The sequence below is a fragment of the Nycticebus coucang genome, chromosome 10 (assembly GCF_027406575.1).
Source record: "Nycticebus coucang isolate mNycCou1 chromosome 10, mNycCou1.pri, whole genome shotgun sequence".
NCBI lineage: Eukaryota > Metazoa > Chordata > Mammalia > Primates > Lorisidae > Nycticebus > Nycticebus coucang.
In genome coordinates this window covers 120,431,218-120,454,002 of record NC_069789.1, presented here as the reverse complement: position 1 = coordinate 120,454,002, position 22,785 = coordinate 120,431,218, and the positions used below count along the sequence as shown (strand labels likewise).

At 48.5% G+C, this 22,785-nt stretch overlaps 1 protein-coding gene across 2 annotated transcripts; it reads left to right on the top strand.

Moving 5' to 3' along the window:
- The first annotated feature begins 807 nt into the window (after positions 1–807).
- On the top strand, positions 808–21,336 carry CEACAM19 (CEA cell adhesion molecule 19). Of its 2 annotated transcripts, XM_053604285.1 has the most exons (7): positions 808–1,022; positions 1,897–2,265; positions 13,446–13,596; positions 18,376–18,422; positions 19,744–19,829; positions 20,354–20,407; positions 21,145–21,336. In XM_053604285.1, the coding sequence occupies exons 1-7, from the start codon at positions 968–970 to the stop codon at positions 21,196–21,198; spliced, it is 816 nt and encodes a 271-aa protein (XP_053460260.1). In that variant the 5' UTR covers positions 808–967; the 3' UTR covers positions 21,199–21,336. The 2 variants fall into 2 exon arrangements, with proteins under 2 accessions (XP_053460260.1, XP_053460261.1); XM_053604286.1 differs by lacking the exon at positions 20,354–20,407.
- The last annotated feature ends 1,449 nt before the right edge of the window (positions 21,337–22,785 follow it).

Below are 22,785 nucleotides of genomic sequence, written 5' to 3'. Positions count from 1 at the left end.
CGCCTGCCCATCCATTTGACTGGTATTTTACAGCATCCTCCGTACATCCCGAGGCCTGCCTCAGCCTCTGCCCTTCTACATACGTTGTTTATGCTGCCTGTTTATGCATCAGCCCACCCTACCCTCTGCCTCATTTCTCTTTTACTCCATGTCTCAGCTCAGATGTCTCCTCCTCCAGAAAGCCCTCAGGTGGAGTGAGCTGTTCCCTTGGGCTCTCCCAGACCCTTGGGTTCCTCCATCCCAGCCCTGATCACTCTGGATCATCATTGTCTGGGGTTGCGTCCATCCCCCACCCCACATAGGACTGCAAGCCTTGATGTGGGCTGAGAGCAGGGCAGGGGCAGTCTCAGTCATTGGTGTGTCACCAGCACCACCCAGCACCCGGGCCAGGCACCAGGAGTAGGTGTTAGAATGGATGAGGAAACAGACAAATCGAGGATGCTTTTGAAAAACTAGGCCAAGAGCTTTAGCAGGAGTCAGCCACAGGTGAAATCCCACCTTTGCCTGCTGCCAGACTTGCCTCTATCCCTGAGCCTTAGTCTTCACATCTGTGAGGTGGGAACAGTTAGGCGTGGTGGCTATGGGATAGGCAGCATGTATTGCCTTCCTGCAGGGGCCCAGCTGACCCAGGGGAATTGGCTGCTGTTACCATTGCCGTGATGACTGCTGTTGCTGCCCATGGTCACACTGAGTAGACAAGGTTGAGGGGCACAGGGGAGGAGCCTGGGGAAGCCCCAGGAAGTTCCCCAGTCACTCTGGAAAACTGGTTCAACCAGTGTCTGCACTTCTGTCCCAGGGAACACAGGTGGAGCCCGTGGAAAGGGGAAGCTGGGGCTGAGCCAGCCTCTCTGCAGTGTCCCTAAGACACCCCCAGGACCTCCACGGAGCTGGCCCACTTCAGATTGCCAGGCCCAGCCCTCTGGCCCCTTTGGTGTCCAGCAGGTGGCTCCTTGCCTCTTCACAGGAGATGGAGATTAACGTGGGGACCCAGGGCCACCTCTCAAAGAGTCTCCTGCTCTCAGGTAAGAAAGGAATATTCTCTAAAGACTGAGAGGAGAAGATGAGACTTAGCCCAGAGGCTGAGGTTTTCTTCTTAGAAGGAGGGAAAGGCTTGGTGCTGGTAGCACAGTGGTTATGGTGCCAGCCACATATACCAAGGCTGGCAGGTTCGAAACCAGCCTGGGCCAGCTAAACAACAATGACAACTGCAATAAAAAAAATAGCTGGATGTTGTGGCGGGTGTCTGTAGTCCCAGCTACTGGGAGGCTGGGGCAAGAGAATCCCTTAAGCCCAGGAGTTTGAGGTTGCTGTGAGCTGTGATGCCACGGTATTCTACCGAGGGCAACATAGTGAGACTCTGTCTCAAAAAAAAAAATAGGAGGGAAAGCTTATCCTGGAAGATGAAGTTGTTAAAGTAAGATGGGGAGAGAGACAGTAGAATCACAGCCCCACGACCATTTTATCTATGGAATTTTCTAGAATGTCAGGACCATGAATGTGAGAATTTATTTGTGTTTGTGTTTTTGCTGTATCCTCCGTGCCTAGAAATCTAGGGCAGTTTAGACCGATTATACATAGTTGATACTATAGCTTACATGATACACATGCCTATAAATATGGGTTAAATAAATGAATGAATGAATTTAGATAATCTGTGCATTTGAGGCAGGCCACACAACACCTCATGGCAGAAAAACCACCTGAATCAATAAGATGGCAAATCTGTGGTGTTATTTCTATATTCCCATGCCTGCACCCAGAGCAGACATCACTAATCAATGCTAGTCCTGCCTTTGGTGAACAGCACACAGAGTATTTGCTCCAAGTGATGATCTCTATCTAGGGAGGTCCTTGACCAACACTCCTGATCTCAGGCCTCCCTCATAACTCCCACAGCTTCAATCCTGGCACTCTGGATGCCCCAAGACTCCCAGGCAGCCCTCTATATCCAGAAGATTCCAGAGCAGCCTCAAAAGAACCAGGACCTTCTCTTGTCTGTCCAGGGTGTCCCAGACACCTTTCAGGACATTAACTGGTACCTGGGGGAGGAGACCTCTGGAGGTACAAGGCTATTCACCTACATACCTGGACTACAGCGGCCCCAGAGGGATGGCAATGCCATGGAACACCGAGACATTGTGGGCTTCCTCAATGGCTCCATGCTGCTGCGACGTGCCCAGCCCACAGATAGTGGCACCTACCAAGTAGCCATCACCATCAACCCTGCCTGGACCATGAGGGCTAAGACTGAGGTCCGGGTGGCAGGTGAGTCTTAGGATCTGGGGAGGAGGTGGGCAAACTAACTGGCCTTGAGCCACCACTATGGACCAGGCCCTGTACAGACACCATTTTATTTAGTCCTCTCATTCATTCATTCATTCAACACATACTGCTAGAGCATCCACTGTGCACCAGGTCCTAGAGATATCATATGAGCCTCACATACATTAAGTAATAAAATACGTATTAAATACCTGGTTTTTGGGCGGCGCCTGTGACTCAGGGGTAGGGTGCCGGCCCCATATACTGAGGGTGGCGGGTTCAAACCCAGCCCCAGCCAAACTGCAACAACAATAAAAAATAGCCAGGCGTTGTGGCGGGCACCTGTAGCCCCAGCTACTTGGGAGGCTGAGGCAAGAGAATCGCCTAAGCCCGGGAGTTGGAGGTTGCTGTGAGCTGTGTCACGCCACAGCATTCTACCAAGGGCGATAAAGCGAGACTCTGTCTCCACAAAAAAATAAATAAATAAAAATAAATACCTGGGTTTTGCTAGACATTGGGGAATTCGCCATCTCATTTACTACACACATACATTTATTTATTGAGCACTTACTGAATGCCTGGTCACAAGCAATACATTACTTAATCACTCAATCTTTATGTTCATAAGGCAAGTATTTATTGCTGAATAAATACTTATTGATGAATACTTATTGAATAAATACTTATTGATGAATCCACTCTGGGAAAAGTGCTAAGGCAGTGGACAATAGCAATGGTTTCATCCAGGTGCGATGGCTCACACCTATAATCCTAGCACTCTGGGAGGCTGAGGCAAGTGGATTGCCTGAGCTCAGGAGTTCAAGACCAGCCTGAGCAAAGTGAGACTCTGTCTCTACTAAAAATAGAAAACTTAGTTGGGCATGGTGGTAGGCATGTGTAGTCCCAACTGCTCAGGAGGCTGAGACAAAAATATCGCTTGAGCACAAGAGTTTGAGGTTGCTATGAGCTATGACACCATGCCACTCTAGCCTGGGCAACAGAGTGAGACTCTGTCTCGGAACAAAAACCTAAAAAACCAGCAATGGTTTCTCAGCCTCAGCACTGGTGACATTTTGGACTGGCCAGTTCTTTGTAGTAAAGGGCTTGTGCTTGTAGAGATGTTTATGCAGCAGCATTCCTGGCCTCTACTCACTAGATGCCCATATGACCTTCCTAGTTGTGACAACCAAAAATGTCTCTAGATATTGCCAAATGTCACCCAGGGGCAAAAATCACCCTGGTTGAGAACCACTATCCCATATTAACTCATTTCTACCTCAACACAACTCTGTGGGGCAGATGCCATTATGGTTTAAATTTTACAGATGGAGAAACTGCAACCCCCACGGGTTATGATTTGCCCAGTAAAGAAATTAACCATGAAGATGTATCTGCCATAGGAAGGGAGGGACCAAAGAGGCCTCACTGAAGAGGAGACATTTGACCAGAAGAAGGGGATTAAGGGAGGGAGGTGCTGCGGTCTGAATTCATACACCAGCGTCTTAACCCCCAAACTATTAATAATTGGGGGCTCAGCACCTGTGGCTCAGTCAGTAAGGCGCCGGCCCCATATACCAAGGGTGGCAGGTTCAAACCCGGCCCCAGCTGAACTGCAACCAAAAAATAGCTGGGCGTTGTTGCGGGCGCCTGTAGTCCCAGCTACTTGGGAGGCTGAGGCAGGAGAATCGCCTAGGCCCAGGAGTTGGAGGTTGCTGTGAGCTGTGTGAGGCCACGGCACTCTACCGAGGGCCATAAAGTGAGACTCGGTCTCTACAAAAAAAAAATAATAATAATTGGGGGCCTCAGGAAGTTGATTAGATCATGAGGGCAGAGCCCTTGTGAATGGGATTAGTCTCCTTTAAAAAAAGGCACAGGGGGGCGGCGCCTGTGGCTCAGTCGGTAAGGCGCTGGCCCCATATACCAAGGGTGGCGGGTTCAAACCCAGCCTGGGCCAAACTGCAACCAAAAAAAAAAAAAAATAGCCGGGCGTTGTGGTGGGAGCCTGTAGTCCCAGCTGCTTGGGAGGCTGAGGCAAGAGAATCACTTAAGCCCAGGAGTTGGAGGTTGCTGTGAGCTGTGTGAGGCCACGGCACTCTACCGAGGGCCATAAAGTGAGACTCTATCTCTACAAAAAAAAAAAAAAAAAGGCACAGGGGTGTGCATCTGAACCTGCCACCATGTGAGGACACAGGCATATTTTAAATCTAAACAAGTGAACCAGGCAACTTCTGCTGATACCAAGCTAAGAAGAGTGTAGGAGTTTGGCACTGTTGAGTGCAATGTTACAGTAACTTGACTAACTCGTCTTAAGTCCTGCACAGGGCGATACTCTGAGGTCCTGGGCCTTGAGACTGGCAGGAGAGAAGTGTTCCATTATGAGTGGCAGGGACAGATTGTTTCATAAGACCTTAGTTTGTTCAAAAGGGACTGAATTCCTTCCAGTGCCACCTTTGGCTTTGGATACTGCCATTGTCTGACAGGTTGTGCCCCTGTCTTTAGTTCCACATATCACAGGTCCCTGGTTTAGGCCAGTCCAGAGGGATTATTTTCTGCCCATACCTTAGGCCACTTAACAATTAACTCTGACTCTAAATTTTCTTGTTCTGGCCTCATGATTAATCTCCATTCTTCTTCCTGGGGTATAGTTACAGTTAACAATAGGCATGGTATGGCCGGGTGCAGTGGTGGCTCATGCCTGTAATCCTAGCACTCTGGGAGGCCGAGGTGGGTGGATCGCCTGAGCTCACAGGCTTGAGACCAGCCTGAGCAAGAGCGAGACCCCATCTCTAAAACTAGCCAGGCATTGTGGAGGGCGCCTGTAGTCCCAGCTACTTGGGAGACTGAGGCAAGAGAATCACTTGAGCCCAAGAGTTTGAAGTTGCTGTGAGCTGTGACACCGGAGCACTCTACCAAGGGTGAAATAATGAGACTCTGTCACAAAAATAATAATAATAATAAAATAAACTCCCTTCTGATGGCCAGCCTACTCCAAAGGATGGCCATTCTAGCTCACAAAGTTTTCCCAACTTTTTAGGGGTCATAGTAACTGCATAGTCTCCTACAAAACCTTTTTTTTTTTTTTAATTTTGAACCATTAACCTTAGGGGAGTTTCCTTAGATGGCGCAGGACCCATCCCTGTGGCGCAGACAAATAAGGGGGCGGGGTGCTGAAGATCTCTCAGGTCCCCCCAGCTTTAAGGAGTGTCTTAGCTAAGGTGCACCCATATAAGCCCTGGGCCTGGTTGCTGCTGTGCAGCAAGTCACCCTTATGCCTTATAATGTCACCGTAGGTTAGGGCCCAATCGAGCTCCATAACATGACCAGTCATGGAGCTATGCAGTCACTCATTCTTTCATACACCACTTATTCGCAGAGGCTGAATAATTCCTCCCAATCCCTTTTGCTTTTGTGGAGGCCCCTGCCTATTCTGTTTCTTTTTGCCTCTCTTACTGAGGCCCCCTGCATTATGGAGGTCAGTTCCTTTTCCTGCCCGTTTTTACTGAGGTTCCTGTCTCAAGGAGGTGATCAAACTCCTCTTCCACTCTTTAATCCAGTTCTTACCTAAGTCTGGACGTGTTCTTCCTCCATATGTTCGTTCCTCTATTGGTGAGCTGCAGCTGCAGAGGACCGCAGTGAGACCTCCCTACCACCCTACTGAGGGCCCCCTCCATGGAATCTGCACGAGAGCACTCCTAGGCAATGGCATCAGTCAGGATGCTGGGGAGTGCCCCAAGGGGTGCTACGCCCAGGATGGGGAAGCCCCCAGAGTCTCCCGCTTCCAATCCACCTGCTCGTTTTCCTGGTCTGGGAACCAAAAATGTTGCAGGAAAACAGCCAATTAAAACAGACAGACACTGACACCAACAATATAGAGGAAGGAACCTTTAATTGCTGGGGAAAACTCAGGTGCCTCAAGGCCTGAAATGCTGAGTTCCAGGAAACAGTTTTTTCCCAAACATTTTTTACCTTCTTTTTCCTTTCAGTTCAATATAAGTGACATAGTTAAGGCTACAGATGATAGAAAGCAGCATATTGTTATTAGTTACAGAGTCTTTTTTCTTTTGCTTTTCAAGGTTATTTCGGCTCAGTGTAAAGTTTGTTCTTATCTTTGGAGGAGGAGTTCTTCTGCAGCTGCCTGCTGCTTTCTCAGGATCACTAAGAAGTGTAAGATTTATTTTTCCTTCCTCAAGGAGGCTGAGACAAGAGGATCACTTGAGCCCAGGAGTTTGAGGTTGTTGTGAGCTAGGACGCCATGGCACTCTTACTCAGGGCTACAGGGTAAGACTTTGTCTCAAGAAAAGATGAAAAACAAAAGCAAAGACAATTCTTTCAAGCAGCAATAAGACCTGAAAATTATGCCACTGAAGCAACTTATAAAGTAGCTTATATGCTCAGGAGAAAGTGGAAGCCATTCAATGATACATAAATTGTAAAAGAATGCATTGTACCTAACTGGTAAGAGGGGCTAAGAAAGCAAATCTCTGCCAGGACTTATGACAAGGAGGATTCCACAGGCATAGGGCAGCCTGAAAACACGAGAGGCTCAGGAACTATAGGTACAGTTGGAGTACCCCTTATCCAATAGGCTTGGGACCAGAAGTGTTTGGGATTTCAGATGATTTTGGATTTTGGAATATTGAAGTATATATATAATGAGATCTCTGGGGACAGGACTCAAGTCTAAACATGAAATTCATTTATTTTTCATATGTACCTGATACACATAACCTGAAGATAACTTTATATAGCATTTCTAGTAATTTTGTGCCTGAAACAAAGTTTGTGTTCGGTACTTATATGTGGAATTTTCCACTTATGGCATCATGTCAGTGCCCCCAAATTTTCAGATTTTGGAGCATTTTGGATTCTGTATTTTCAGGTTGGGAACACGCGATCTGTACCCCCAGCAGCCCCAGCTTACAGATGAGAGAACTGAGGCTCAGAGAAGGGAGGTCAGTTGCTTAAGATCCCACAGCCAGGGAGCAGCAAAAGCTCGACTCAGAATCACAGATGAGGTTTATGGTCATTTACAGCTTGTGTCTGTTGTCCCATAAATCTAGCTGTGGGTATTTGGGCTTCTCAGCAACCCTGCACAGATTCCTCTATGCCTTCTGGGCTTTCTGACACCCAAGGCAATTAATTACAAAGCCCAGTTCCCCTGACCGACCACATACAGGGCACTGACACACATGTATACTCTGCATCCTCCCAGCCCTGCTGTGATGATCCCCCAATCTTACAGATAGGGAAACTGAGGAATGGAGAGTTTAAGTGACTCCCCCAGGTCACCCAGCTAGAGAACAGCAGATGCAAGATTTAAGCCCAGGCTGGCTGGCTCCAGAGCTCATGTCCTTAACGATGACTTTACCCTGCCTTATCCAGGACTAAGTAGATGACGTCAAATTACCAAATCCCTCAGGGCCTCCGCTTCTGTGTCTATAAATGGGGGGCGAAAACAGCACCTCCCCCACAGGGTGGTTAGAAGTACTGGCTCAGCAAGTCTATGTGAAGCTGCTGCTTTTTAAACTGTGGAAATCAACAAAGATGAACCAAAAAGGAAAAGCAAAGGCTATTTATGCAGAGCCTGCGGAGTTAGCCACAATCACTTACACTTAGGCAGAGACTCGAAGGCAGGCAGAGGAGTGGGAAGAGTAGAGGTTTCAGCAGTGCCCCGATTGGAGGCTGTTGTCCTGGGGAAGCTGCAGGTGACTACCTAGAAGCAGGACATCCTGTGGGACTAGTTGAGGAGGGCAGATTTGGCTTTCTTTGGTTGCCTCTAAACTGGAAGTGAGGACAAAAACTAGAGAAACTGTCAGTTATTAATCAAGTCCTGCCCATTTTATGCCAATGTTATAGAAGTTATTAATAAGCTCCCTGGACTAGCTTGGTGCCTATAGCACAGTGGTTACAGCGCCAGCCACATACACCAAGAGTGGTGGGTTCGAACCCAGCCTGGGCCAGCTAACCAACTGCAACAACAAAAAAATAGCCGGGCATTATGGCAGGCACCTGTAGTCCCAGATACTTGGGAGGCTGAGGCAAGTGAACCACTTAAGCCCAAGAGTTTCAGGTTGCTGTGAGCTGTGACACCACAGCACTCTACTGAGGGTGACATAGTGAGACTCTGTCTCGGAAAAAAAAAGCTCCCTGGATTGTACTAGTAACAGTAATCTGGCTTCCTGCGACCCTGACTCACAGCAGGCCAGCTTCTTGGGCTATTTATTTTAAGGGGTGTTACTGGGAAGGTTGCCACAGACTGTGGGTCAGAGTTCTATTTTTACATGTGGTCTGGCCAATGTCCACTTGAATATTAAGTATGTCAAAGCCCTTTATAGATGTGGTTGTGCCTAAAGATCAGCATGAATAGATCTGATCCACTGCAGAAGACCCAGATGATCCTTGTTAGCAGAGTTGAATGTGGATGGTCCCAGAGACCAGTGAAGAGAAAACCCAAAAGGAAAGATTTCACTCCTTAAAGAAAAACAAAACATGGGGCCTCATTCCACTTACTTATTGATGCAGAACAAACTCAGTGGTATAAAACAACCACCATTTTTTTATATTCATAATTGCTGTGATTAAGAATTCAGATAGGAGGGCGGTGCCTGTGGCTCAGCGGGTAGGGCGCCGGTCCCATATGCCGGAGGTGGCGGGTTCAAACCCAGCCCCGGCCAAAAAAAAAAAAAAAAAGAAATGTTTGGGCGGCACCTGTGGCTCAGTCGGTAAGGCGCCGGCCCCATATACCGAGGGTGGCGGGTTCAAACCCGGCCCCGGCTGAACTGCAACCAAAAAATAGCTGGACGTTGTGGCGGGCGCCTGTAGTCCCAGCTATTTGGGAGGCTGAGGCAAGAGAATCACTTAAGCCTAGGAGTTGGAGGTTGCTGTGAGCTGTGTGAGGCCATGGCACTCTACCGAGGGCGATAAAGTGAGACTCTGTCTCTACAAAAAAAAAAAAGAATTCAGATAGGATATAGCAGAGATGGCTTGTTTGCTTCGTGATATGTGGAGCCTCAGATGAAAAAGCTCAACAGGCTGAGGCTGGCTTGAAAGCTAGAGGCTGGAATCACCCAGAGGTGTCTTCACTCACGTGTCTTGTGAATGGGATTATGCTGATTGTCAGCTTAGACTTCAAATGGAGCTGTTGACCAGATGACCTCCATGTGGCCTCTCTGTGTGACTACTTGGGCTTCCTCACAACATGGCAGCTGAGTTCTGAAGGGTAGAATCTGGGGAGCGAGCATTCCAAAATACCAGGGCAGACACTATACAGCTTCTTTTGCTCCAGCCTTGGAAGTCACACAGTATCACTTATATGAGATTCTTTTGGTTAAGTGAGTCCCTAAGGTTGGCCCAGATTCAAAAAAGAGAGATTAGACCCTTCCACTAGATAGGAAAACAGCAAGGTCATATCATAAGAGAACACATAGGAATGGAAAATATTGTTGCCCTTAACCTTGGAAAACACAGTATTCCACAGGCTCCCTATTTATAACTTCATCATTCATAATAATAAGGAAAAAATATAACAGTCATTAAAAAAAGACACTTAACAAGCAAACCAGGCAGTATTTTTGTTTGTTTGTTTGTTTTGTTTTGTTTTTGAGACAGAGTCTTAAGCTGTTGCTCTGGGTACAGTGCTGTGGCATCATAGCTCACAGCAACCTCAAAGTCTTGGGCTCAAGCAGTCCTCTTGCCTCAAATTTTCTATTTTTAGTACAGATGGGGTCTTTCTTTTGCTCAGGCTAGTCTCCAACTCGTGAGCTCCAAGCAATCCACCTGCCTCAGCCTCCCAGAGTGCTAGGATTATAGGCGTGAGCCACCGTGCCTGGTCCCAGGCAGTGCTCTTGATGCAGCAACAGAAACTGTTCCTGTCTGATTTAAGCAGAGAAGGAACGGATTAAAGGGTCCTGAACAGCTCAGAGACTCTCCAGGAGGGCCAGGAACCTGGCTTAGGAGGAGTAATAGGTTGAATTTTGTCCCCCACGCCCCCCCAAAAAATCACTTACTTCTTGAAGTCCTAACCCCCAGTATCTCAGAATGTGACCTTATTTAGAAATGGGGTCATCTTTACAGAGGTGATCAAGTTAAAATGAGGACCTTAGTGTGAGCTCTAAAAAACATGACTGATGTCCTTATAAAAGGGGAAAATTGGGACATGGAGACAGACACCCAGGAAGGAAAGCATGTGAAGATGCGTCTATAGGCCAAGGAACACCAAGACCCCCAGCGAACCACAGAAGCCAGGCAAGACCTTCTGGGGGTCTGAGGGAGAATCTGTCAACATCTTGATCTTGGACTTGGAACCTCCAGAACTCTGAGACAATTAATTTCTGTAGTTGAAACTACCCAATTCATGGCACTTCGTTACAACAGCCCCAGCAAATTAATACAGGGAAGACAGCATCAAAACGAGGCCATTCCCCAGGAAGCCTCCCACAGCAGAGAGACTAGCTTATGGCACTGGGCAAGAGGAATCAGTCCACTTGTTCCTCCATCGAAGTCCAGCCAAGCTGGGCTGATGCCCAACAAAGCAGGGAGGAGCAACTTTACTCGTGCCCAGCCTGCCTTGAAAAGAAAATCCTCAGTTTTAACTGAATGGAGGCCTGCCCAAAATAAAGACACTTTTTAGCCTCTTTTCCAGCCCCATTCATGGATGGCTTGTTCCAAAGTGCTTTAAACATACTGCTTTGACTAAACAAAGCACCTACCTGGCTGCCAAGACTGAGACCCTAGGAAATTTCACATACAAGTTCTCTTACAAAACAGAAGGTCTGGGGGGAGCGGGATGGTGTTCTCACACAGCAGCGGTGGGCTGCCACCTAGGAGCAGCACCCCCTTCCTAAGGGCTATGAGCTCCTAAAGGGCCTTCATCTCCACCAGGCTGCCTGCCTTGATTTGTTATCCCACTTAATCATCACAGTAGCCCTGGAAGGAGGCGCTATTTTCTCTTGTTTTATAGAGGAGGAAACTGAGGTTCAGAGAATCTCACAGTTTACCATAGCGGAGTCAGAACTCAAACACAACTCTTCCAGACACCCTATATGAGTTTAGTGTCCTCATTAATGCAATGACTTAGTCAGTGGTGGAGAAAATCTGAGCAAAATAAAATAACAATGTGGTGGCTCACACCTGTAATCCTAACACTCTGGGAGGCCGAGGCGAGTGGATTGCTTGAGCTCAGGAGTTCAAGAGCAAGAGTGAGACCCCATCTCTACTAAAAATAGAAAAAAATCTAGTCAGATATTGTGTCAAGCGCCTATAGTCCCAGCTACTCAAGAGGCTGAGACGAGAGGATAGCTTGAACCCAAAAGTTTGAGGTTGCTATGAGCTATGAAGCCACAAGCACTCAATCCCAGGGTGACTGAGTGAGACTCTGTCTCAAGAAAAAAAAAAAAAAGATAACAAATTTCACTCACTGTTCTAGGGATTCAATAAGGTAGAAGGTGCAGAAGTTGCAAGCAGAGTGTCTGGAAGAGGAACAGCCTGCAATCCTCTAGGCCTTGACTTCCTCATCTGCAAAATGGGCCTAATTTATCTGCCTTGCTGGTCTGTGGGGACAGCTATTGCATATGCCCAAAGACCAGGCAAGCCTGTATGTAGGCGATTGTCTTCTTCCCAGTTAACCTTTAAAATGTTTTGTTGGTGGCGCCTGTGGCTCAAGGAGTAGGGCGCCGGTCCCATATGCTGGAGGTGGTGGGTTCAAATCCAGCCCCGGCCAAAAACCACAAAAAAATAAAAAATAAATAAAAAATGTTTTGCCGCCCCTGGAACAGAAAATCTTATAGGAAAATGACTCAAAAATTTATTAATTTGATTACACAAAATATATATAAAATGACACTCTAGTTTATTTGTAAATAATAGGGGAATGTTGGGGGGATTTTGGGATAGAGCCTCACTCTATTGCCCATGTTAGAGTGCCATGTCATCAGTCTAACTCACAGCAACCTCAAACTCCTGGGTTCAAGAGATCCTCCTGCCTCAGCCTCCAGAGTAGCTGGGACTACAGGTGCCTACCACAATGCCTAACTTTTCTAGTAGATTAGAAAAGTCTATTTTTAGTAGAGATGAGGTCTTGCCATTGCTCAGGCTGGTCTTGAACTCCCGAACTCAAGCAACCCACCTGCCTCAGCCTCCCAGAGTGCTAGAATTATAGTTGTGAGCCACTGCACCTGGCCAGCCAGAACTAACTCATAAAGAGACAAAAATAGTTTATTCCCACCCTTCAAGGGGTCCCAAGACACAGGTGCGTCTTTTGCAGTTTTGGGCCAGGGCCAGGTTTGAACCCACCACCTCCGGTATATGGGGCTGGCACCTACTCCTTGAGCCACAGGCGCCACCCCGGTGCCTCTTTTGGAAGACACACAGAGTGGTCATTAGGAGTTCAAGTTGTCTGAATGTGATCCCGGCACTATTCTTATCCTAAGCCCTCAGGCAGGTTGATTTAAGTCTCTGTGCCTCAGTTTCCTCATCTCTAAAACAGCACAGAACCTTCTACATTGTTGGATAACTGAGAGAACATGTGTGTGTAGATATTCATTCAATCTTCCTAACCCTAAGAGTTAGGTCTAATTACTGTCCTCATTTCATAGAGGAGTCAACTCCCAGAGAGGTTGAGTAATTTGCCCAAGGTCACAGTCACTAGGCAGGAGAGACTTGAACCCTACCTCGCATTATGACCTCATAGTCTTTGAACCTAGCTTCCAGGAAAGGCTGGAATATAACAAGTGTCCAGCTTGAGATGAAATCCGGGTGGTCAGAAGAGTAGCAGCCAGGTAGGCGTGGTCCCAATCCTGACAAGTCCAGTTTAAAAATCCTCCAAGTCCCCTATGTCTCTTACAAAATACAGCCTTTTGCTGGAAGGAAGGAGGTGTCATCAACTGAGGTGAGAAAAAGCAGGTTGATGGGGGAAGAGTGTCAGGAGGTAGGTTTGGGATGTGCTGAGGATGGTGATAAATCTTAGGGAGGTGGAGGAGCTGAGGAGTTCCATCTGGGACATGCTGTGTTTTATGTGCCATCCAGATGGTTGGATACTACTAAAAAGCAGGAGAAAGCGTGGGGCTGGAAATAGGAAATTACACATCAGTGTTCCATGGATAATCAGTGCTCATTGATGTAGGCAGGGGTGGGGGAGCTGTCACGAGACATCACACAGTTTCTCTTCCTCTCCCCCCACCCCACAGAAAAGCATAAGGAGATGCCCAGTGCACCCCTGCCCTTGAACACTGGAATGGTGGCTGCCATCATCATTGGATCTCTTTCTGCTGGGGCCCTCCTCATCAGCAGCATTGCCTGTCTCCTGGTGACAAGGGGCTGGAGGGGCCAGAGCCACAGGTATAGGGGCCCCAGGCCTCTCCTTCCTCTGTCTCCTCCCCTTCCCCTCTCAGGTCCCATTGATTCTTCCACAAGTTACATCATCCAACTCCTACACAAGCTCATCGAATTTTGGAATGTGGCCAGGCACTGTGGCTCATGCCTGTAATCCTAGCACTCTGGAGGCCAAGGCAGAAGGATCCCTTGAGCAGGAGTTCAAGACCAACCTGAGCAACAAGACCCCATCTCTGCTAAACATAGAAAAACTAGCCGGTTTGTGGTGGATACCTGTAGAGCCTGAGGCAGGAGGATTGCCTGAGCCCAGGAGTCTGAGGCTCCTGTGACCTATGCTGATGACATGGCACTCTAGCCTGGGGCAATAGATTGAGATTCTGTCTCAAAAAAAAAAAAAAAAAAAAATCTTGGAACCCTTGAGGTGACAAGATCTTTTTATGCTGTATTAGACAGAATTCTGCATAGCAAGAAACAGGAAATCTACTTTTGAACTGGCCTACCAAAAATAAGAAATTTTAGGCCAGCCACAATGACTCACACCTATAATTCCAGCACTCTGGAAGGTCAAGGAGGGTGGATTGCCTGAGCTCACGGGTTCGAGACCAGCCTGAGCAAGAGCAAGACCCTGTCTCAAAAAATAGCCAGGTGTTGTGACAGACACCTGTAGTCCCAGCTACTTGGAAGGCTGAGGCAAGAGAATCGCTTGAGTCCAAGAGTTTGAGGTTGCTGTGAGCTATGATGCCCTAGCACTCCACTGAGGGTGGCAAAGTGAGACCCTGCCCCCTCCAAAAAAAAAAAATAGAAAAAAAGAAATTCTGTATACTACATGACTGATTAGCTTCAGATATGGCTGGATCCAAGGGTTTCATTTTGTTAAGAGACCCCTCCATACATCTCTTCGACTCTGTTTTTTTCTATGATGGTGTAATTCTCAAGCATGCTATCCCTTCTGGTGTGACAAGTTGGCTCCCAGTGTCAGCTCAGAGCCTGTAGCTCAAGAGGCTAAGGTGCCAACCACATATACCAGAGCTGGCGGGTTTGAATCCAGCCTGGGCCTGCCAAACAACAATGACAACTACAACCAAAAAAAAATAGCCAGGCGCTGTGGCGGGCTACTTGTAGTAGTCCCAGTAGTAGTCCCAGCTACTTGGGAGGCTGAGGCAAGAGAATCACTTAAGTCCAGGAGTTGGAGGTTGTTGTGCGCTGTGATGGCACAGCACTCTACTCAAGGCGACAGCTTGAGGCTCTGTCTCAAAAAAAAAAAAAAAAAGATGGCTCCCAGTGTCTCCAGGCTTATATGTCACCAGCTCAGCCACCTCAGAGGAAGGAGAGCACCTTTTCCTGCTAGTTCCAGCAAAAGCACCAAGCCTGCCTCTCATTGGTTTAATTTAGGTCTCATGTCCTTACATGAACCAATCATTGTGGCCAAGTGTTGAAATACTGGCTAAACTGCACTGTTGTGCAGCCCTGGAAACAAAGGTAGATCAAGCTCCACTGATTAAATGGACTGAGAGTGGGGAGGAGTTTGCATAAAGAAAACTAGGTGCTATTGTCAAAGAAGGGGAGTGGATGGTGGGCACTCAGATGTATCTACCTCTGTAGAGACTTTAACCTATTTCCCCAGGAGACAGTCTATTCATGAAAAATTCCTTCCTTATGAGATAGGTGTATTCAGAACTTCCACTTGTAACCTTGATTCTGAGCTGATTGCTTATAAGATAAAAAAAAAAAGATGTCTAATTTTTCTGCCACCCAATAGTTCTCAGAATATGAAAGCAGCAATTTGTCTCCTCCCTCAACTTTTTATTTGCTGTGGTTTCTTGACACCCCCCCCTCCTGCTTGTCTTTGTTCTGAAACTTTCTACTTTAAGGATGACAAATAGCTTTTATCTCTCAGTCTTACTCTGATCAGTAAATCAGTCAACAGATATTTGTTCAGGACCTACTATGTTCCAGGCACTGGAGAGCTTGGTTGAGAAGGAGTTAGAAGTTGCATCTAAATTCAGTGGGAAAGGATGCTGTGATTGATTAGTAATGCCTGCCATGGTTGTATCACAGGTAGTGGAGGCCCACAAGCCATCCCTGACAGACAGACACTCCAAAGAGGTAAGGCTATAGTTTGCCATAGTCTCTAGAGATCGAGTCATTTGTCAAATGGCATAGAACTGGCTTCTAAGTATCAGTAAGTTCCCAGGATAGGAACCCAGGCCTGAGTGACTTGTAAGCTCCAGAGCCAGAACTACAAGCCAAATGTCCTGATTCTTTCTTTGACCAGCTTTCTTTCCACTGCAGCCAGTGATTTGCAAAGAATCTCAAAGATTTTCGAAGCACTGCCTGAACAGGAGGCAACTTTACATGGCACTCTGGGCCATAGCACTAAAACACACAAACTCACAGAGACGTATTGAGGGGTAAAGGGGAATGGTGTGTGCAATTTACCCTCAAATAGTTCAAGAAAAAAGATCATGGGTGAGGACAGAAAGGGGAAAAAAGGAAGGAGGGAGAGAGAGGTGGAGAGAGGGCAAGTGAATGATAAAGCACAGGGTAAAAACCGTACAGAATCTGGGGGGATGTTATTCAGATGTTCTTTGTATTGTTTTTGCAACTTTTCTATAAATTTGGAATCATTTTCAAATAAAAAGTTTTTTAATGGCTATGATACTTTTTAAAGACTTTGAATCACATGGCTATATACAGGGTGGACGTAGTTTGTGTGCAAAATAGAGACTTTATAGAGACATGAACTTTATAGAGACATACATACTTTTTTTTTCTTTTTCTGTTCTCTTTGCATTATTCTAATTATGGCAAAGTGAACATCTCAGTCAGGTTCTACTCAGCTTTCAATGCCTTTCTAATATTTACTAACTCCTCCTCCTCCTTTCCAGGGTGTGTGTGTGTGTGTCTGTGTGTGTGTGTCTCATACACTGAGTTTTCTTTTCACTTACAACCTAACAGCTTTCTATTGGTCTTTCTGCTGCCTTGGGTCTTTCTGCTCCCTTTCTGCAGCCAGAGAGGTCTTGTTAGATCCAGTCAGCTCAGGTCCGTCCTTGGCTCAAGCTCTCCCCCACCTCCACTCAGAGTCAAGGCCAAAGTCCTCATGGTGGTTACCATGCTACCCCTCACATGCTGCCCCAGCTGCTCCTTGCCACCTTACTGCTCCTGCCACAGGGCCTTTGCACAGGCGGATTCCCCTGCCTATATCTCTCTTCCCATGATTTCTGCATAGCTCATCCCCTTGCTTGCTTCAGGCCTTTGTTTAAATGTGACTTTCTCCTTGAGGCTCCCCAAAACATCCTACTTGACTGTAAAAGTGCATGCACACCCTTCACACTGGCCCTTTCCTTCCTCATACTTTTCACTCTGATGTTCTCCTGTCAGTCCTTTACTCCAATCTTCTCTCTCTCTCTCTCTCCCCACTAGAATGTCTGCTCCAGAAGGCCCAGGGTTTTGTGCCCAGCTGTGTCCCCAGTGCCTTCAGTGGTGCCCAACACATGGCTGGTGCTTGTACATGTTCATTTAGTGAATTAGTGAACTTGCCCTGGTATTAAGTATACTTTTATTTTATTTATTTATTTTTTTTTTGAGACAGGGTCTTGCTCTGTTTCCTAGGCTAGAGTGTAATGGTGTCATCATAGCTCACTGCTCCTATTCCTGGGCTCAAGCAATTCTCCTGTCTTAGCCTCCTGAGTAACTGGGACTACAGGCATCTGCTACAATGCCTGGCTAATTTTTCTATTTTTAGTAGAGATGGGGTCTCACTCTTGCTCAGGCTGATCTCAAACTACTGAGCTCAAGTGATCCACCTGCCTCAGCCTCCCAGAGGGCTAGGATTACAGGTGTGTGCTACCATGCCCAGCCTCATCTGTACTTTTATTTTTTTGAGACAAAGTCTCACTTTGTCACCCTCAATAGAGTGCTGTGGCATCATAGCTCACAGCAACCTCAAACTCTTGGGTTCAAACAATTCTCTTGCCTCAGCTTCCCAAGAAGCTGGGACTACAGATGCCCGCCACAATACCCGGGGTCTTGCTCTGGCTCAGGCTGGTCTCAAACTCATGAGCTTAGGCAATCCACCCACCTCGGCCTCCCAGAGTGTTAAGATTACAGGGGTGAGCCTCCACGCCCAGCCCAGGTGTACTTTTCTTTTTCTTTTTTTTTTTTATTTCTTTTTGTTGTTGTTGTTGTATTTTTTAAATGAATGTATTTAGATGAGTTGATTTAAAGACATACGTTAAGGGATGGCGCCTGTGGCTCAAGGAGTAGGGCGCCGGTCCCATATGCCGGACGTGGCGGGTTCAAACCCAGCCCTGGCCAAAAACCACAAAAAAAAAAAAAGACATATGTTAAGGAAACCACCAGAAAGTGTATGCAAGTGAGATAAGAGCGTTGCTTGAGCCCAAGAGTTGGAGGTTGTTGAGATATGATGTCGTCATGGCACTCCACCCAGGGTGACAGCTTGAGACTCTGTCTCAAAAAAAAGAAGAAGAAGAAGAAAAGAAAAAATGAAAGAAAAGAAAAGAAAGTGTATGCAGCAGAATCATTTAGATGCTGTCTATGAATGGTGATGTCTGGGGAAGATTGCTTGTTGGCCTAAGGTGGGAAAATAGGGATTGTGGCTGGCGGTTACGGAGGAAGAAGCTGCGATGAGTCAGGCCTCACCCTGGCTCCCTCTGACAGAGAAACCATGTTGCCCTCTGGGGCCTGCTCTCCAGCTTTCTGGTTTCTCTGTACTCCCTTGACCATCTCACTCTTCTAATGTCAGTTCCCTCCATACGCCCCCAGGATGACGGCCACAGAGACACCAACACAGGGCCCCAGTTACAGCACTGGTAAGTGGGGAGCCCAAGGCCTCACTCCCCAGCCTCCTCCTGCCTCCCATCTCTTCTCCCCCACAGCTACAAGCCCCCTATTCTCCCCTGCTTGGGGGCCTCCTAATACACTCACCCCTGGGACACCCTAGACTCTGCCCACAGAATCTGAGCATATCAGCGCCTGCTCCAAACCTGCTCTCCCTCCTCTTCTCAGTGGCCACCAGCCCTGTCTCGTCATGCAGTGCGTCCTGCCCACCCTCACAGGTCACAGCCAACCCAGGCTCCATCTCCTGGATCCCCCCACCCAGCTCCTCACCAGCCTCCCAGCCTCCAGGCTCACCTCCAACCCTTACCTAAAACTCAGATCCTGTCATTCTTCTGTGCAAGGCCCTCCATGGCTCCCCAGTCCCCCAGTCAAAGTCCAGGCTCCTTAACATGACCTTATTATTATTATTTTGCAGTTTTGGCCAGGGCCGGGCTTGAACCCACCACCCCTGATATATGGGGCTGGTGCCCTAGTCCTTGAGCCACAGGCACCACCCTCTTTAACATGACCTTCAAGGCCTTGCGTAAACTGGTCCGATTCCCACTGTCTTTCCTGGCTTCGTCTCTCATGTGTAACATTCCCGTTCCCCTCTCCCCAAAAATGGGCAGCACCTGTGGCTCAGTGAGTAGGGCACCAGCCCCATATACTGAACCCAGCCCTGGCCAAACTGCAACAGAAAAATAGCCAGGCATTGAGACAGGTGCCTGTAGTCCCAGCCACTTGGGAGGCTCAGGCAAGAGAATCGTCTAAGCCCAAGAGCTGGAGGTTGCTGTGAGCTGTGACGCCATAGCACTCTACCAAGGGTGACAAAGTGAGACTCTGTCTCTACAAAAAAAATAAATAAATAAAGTGTGGGTGTGTGTGTTTGATCCAGAAAGACCAAACACAGTTCCTCAAACATAGCCAGGTCTCACCACCAGGAATCTACACACATCTGCTCCTGCCTTTCCATAGCTCTCACTTCTCCTTACTATCTCAGATGTCCCCTCCTCCAAGAAGTCCTGCCTGACCCCCAGGCTGGTTACACACCCCACAGCCTCCTAGCCCCCAGCTTCAGCCCTAAACAGTCTGGGGTTGGGTCGGTCTCCCCCACTGGACTATGAGCCCCACAGGGAGTTGAGGAGACCAGGATGGGCCAAGACTGTCTTGGTCACTTCTATGTCCCCAGCACAGGGTTTGGCAAGAAGTATTTGCACAAATGTTAGCTCAATGAATGAAGAGATGAATGTTGGCAGCCCGAGCAGGCCTGCGGGTCCCGTCTGTCAGCTGGCCTCCCCGTATCTTCTATTTCAGGTAACAACAATGTTTATGAAGTAATGTCATCTCCGGTCTTCCTGGCTTCTCCCCTCAATGACCCCGGGTCCGTGAACTCAGTTCCGGTGAGCCCATCCCTACCCACTCCCCTCACCAGCTTCTAACAGGGGGACCCAGGATACTTTGACACAGAATTTGGGAACTTCAACTCTCTCTCTTTCTCCCGATTTTAAAAATCATAAAAAAAGAGACTGGAAGGCAAGAGCGGGACAGAAACAGCGTTTATCTCTGAGTCGTGGCAGCTGGTGGGTGGGTTTTTTCCTCTTTTCCACTTGTCTATTTTCTACAGTGAGCAGATATTCTCTTTATAGCTCTCTTTATAGTGCCGGTGGAATGAAAGGGAGAAGGGATTGATAAAAAATAAGCCATTACAATTAAATAAAAGGAGAAACTTAAAATGCTAAGGCTAAGAGCTTAGAACCAGAGGTGTGGACGGGGAGGCTGAGAGCGTTAAGGAGGTGACTAATGGGACTCATTCAGCGAAGGGAACTTTGGATCTAGGACTGTCAGGTAACACCAAAGGTCAGGGTTGGAGGGGGGATGCCGGAGGGAGCCAAGGGCCCAGCTCACCCATGTTCTCCCCTCGCAGCCCTTGCCCATGCCTGCACCCCTGCAGCCAAAGCCAGAGAACCACCAGTACCAGGTGCGGAGGTGACAGGGGTAGGGCATGGGGGGCCCCAAGGAGCCAAAAGCACTACACCCTGAGCGGAGAGGGGGTCAAGATGGGGGAGCGGGGTCTCTTCACTTCTCCTCCACCACGTCTCAAGGCCTCAGCTCCCAGGGGAAGCACCTCAGAGCTTCCAGGAGAGACCCTGGGCAAGTCCCTTCCCCTCCTGGGGCTGCAATTTCCTTCTTTGTAAAAGGGATCCAAGGCCTTGAATTGCGCAAGAAGAACAGGGCTTAGAGAGGGAAAGGGGATTACCCAGGGTCACACAGCCAGTCAAGGCCCAGTCAAGCCCATTGCAGCAGCCCATTCCCGTCCCGGCTTCCGTTTCTCCCAGACTCCGCCTGTCTGTACAGCTCCGTGTGTGTCTCCGCCCCTCTCTTGTGGTCTCTCTCTTTTATTCTTTCTCTGTGTCTCTTTCCATGGCTTTGTTTCTCCCCGTCTCTGTCTCTCTCTCATTCTCTCTCCCTCTCCCCGTCTCTGTCTCTCTCCCTCTCAGCGTCTCTGTCTCTCCTTCCTCTTTTCCTGGCACTCCGTGTCCACCTTGTTTTCCAGCTCTCCCGGGACCTGCTATCTCTGCGTCTTTCTCCCTTTCTATCCTGGGCTTCCGGGGCTTCTCTGTGGGTGTCTCTCACCTCTGTCCGTCTCTACCCCCCACCCCCCACAGGTCTCACTGTCCCCATCATAATAACTGTCTCTTTTCCTCTCCTCCCTAGGACCTGCTACACCCAGACCCTTCTCCCTACTGCCAGCTGGTGCCAACTTCCTGAAGGGGCCCCAGCCAGGCCAGCTGAAAATGAGGCCTCCACCCTCCTCTGGGAGCCTCACACCAACAGCAAGACACATCCAAGACCAGCAGGACAAGGCCATTAGGAGATGTGGGTCTGATGTGATGGACTTGGCCAAAGACTCAGCATCGCATGGGGCAGGTGTCCCAGGAAGAGGGAAATTGCGACAGGCCCAGCTCCTCACTTAGCCCCAAGAGCATGGCCCACCTTCAGTCTGTTCCTTCAAGCCACCTGGCCCAGGACACATGTCTGGGAAAGGCAGGCTCCTGCCTCCTCCGTTGCCAGAGTCCCCCTCCAATCTGGATATCTGGGGGTGAGAGGGGTTCTCTCAGGCCTACCTCACAGGCACCTGCCGGGCTGGGCTCCTAATTGTCTGTCTTCAACACACCACCCACCCTGCTCCACAATCACCCTGAGAGTCCCTTGCCCTGGGAACGAGACAGCCGACCCCACCATCTAGGACTCAGGGGCCCAGGCGTGGGGCAGAGAGGTCTGGCTTCACAGACCTGGGGTCCTGGATGAGCGTCCTCTCAAGTTACCACAGCCGCAGGACCCCTTCCCTGCTCAGGCAGCTCCAGCCTCTCTGAAAATCTAGTCTCTGAGAACCTGCTGCCAACTCTGGCCTTTGTCCCCACCGAGAATCTTACTGAGTCCCTCAGGGCAGTGGCTCCCTTCTCCACCACCACCCAAATGTGAGCTCAGCCTGTTGCTCCTTAATCTACTCATTCATTAGACAATAAATGAGCCCTTGCTATATGCCAGGCACAGTTCTAGATTCTTGCAGCTTTGGCAGTGAACAAAATCGACAAAAACTCCTGCTCTCCTACAGGGTCACTCTGGCAGGAGAGAGACTAGAGAAACAAATAAGTAACATACATGGTGATGAGTGCACAGGGAAACAGAGAGGGGAGAGGGGCCAGGGATATTGGGGACCGAGATTTTAAAAGGAGAGCCAGAGAAGGCCTCGCTGAGAAGGTGATAGATGAGCAAAGACCTTAAGGAGAGGAGGGAGGGAGCCATGTGAACATGGTTCTGGTGGAAAAGCATTCTGGGCAGAAGGAAGAGCTAGTGCAAAGGCCCTGAGGCAGGAGCATGTCTGTCATGTTCAAGGAGCATCAAGGAGGCCAGTGTGGGAAAGGCAGAGTGGGAAGGGGAGAAAGGGTGGGAGGTGAGGTTAGGAGGTGGAGGGAGGTGCAGATGGCACAGGGCCATATGAGGCACTGCCAAGACTGTGGCTTTGGCAGGCGGTGGGGGAGGACTGTGTCGGGCTAAATAATCCCCCCCAGATGTCTATGTCCTAATCCCCTGTGAAAATTACCTTACATGGCTAAAGACTTCAGGCGGCCTTAAATTCAGGATCCTGAGATGGGGAAATTATCCTGGATTACCTCCTGGGCCCTAAACATAATCACAGGGTCCTTTTAAGAAGAACACAGGAAGAATGAGTCAGAGTGGTGCAGAGACCAAAGTGATGCACTCGGAAAGTGATGAGGGCCAAAACCCCAGGCAGCACCTCAGAGCCAGAGTGATTCAACGTGGGAAAGATCCCGTCAGCCATTTTGAATGTTA

Coding starts and splice junctions, on each gene's coding strand:
- CEACAM19 (XM_053604285.1), top strand. CDS start 968: ATGGAGATTAACGTGGGGACCCAGGGCCACCTCTCAAAGAGTCTCCTG. Junction 2,266..13,445: donor GACTGAGGTCCGGGTGGCAG/GTGAGTCTTAGG, acceptor CCCACCCCACAG/AAAAGCATAAGGAGATGCCC. Junction 20,408..21,144: donor CAGAGAACCACCAGTACCAG/GTGCGGAGGTGA, acceptor TCTCCTCCCTAG/GACCTGCTACACCCAGACCC.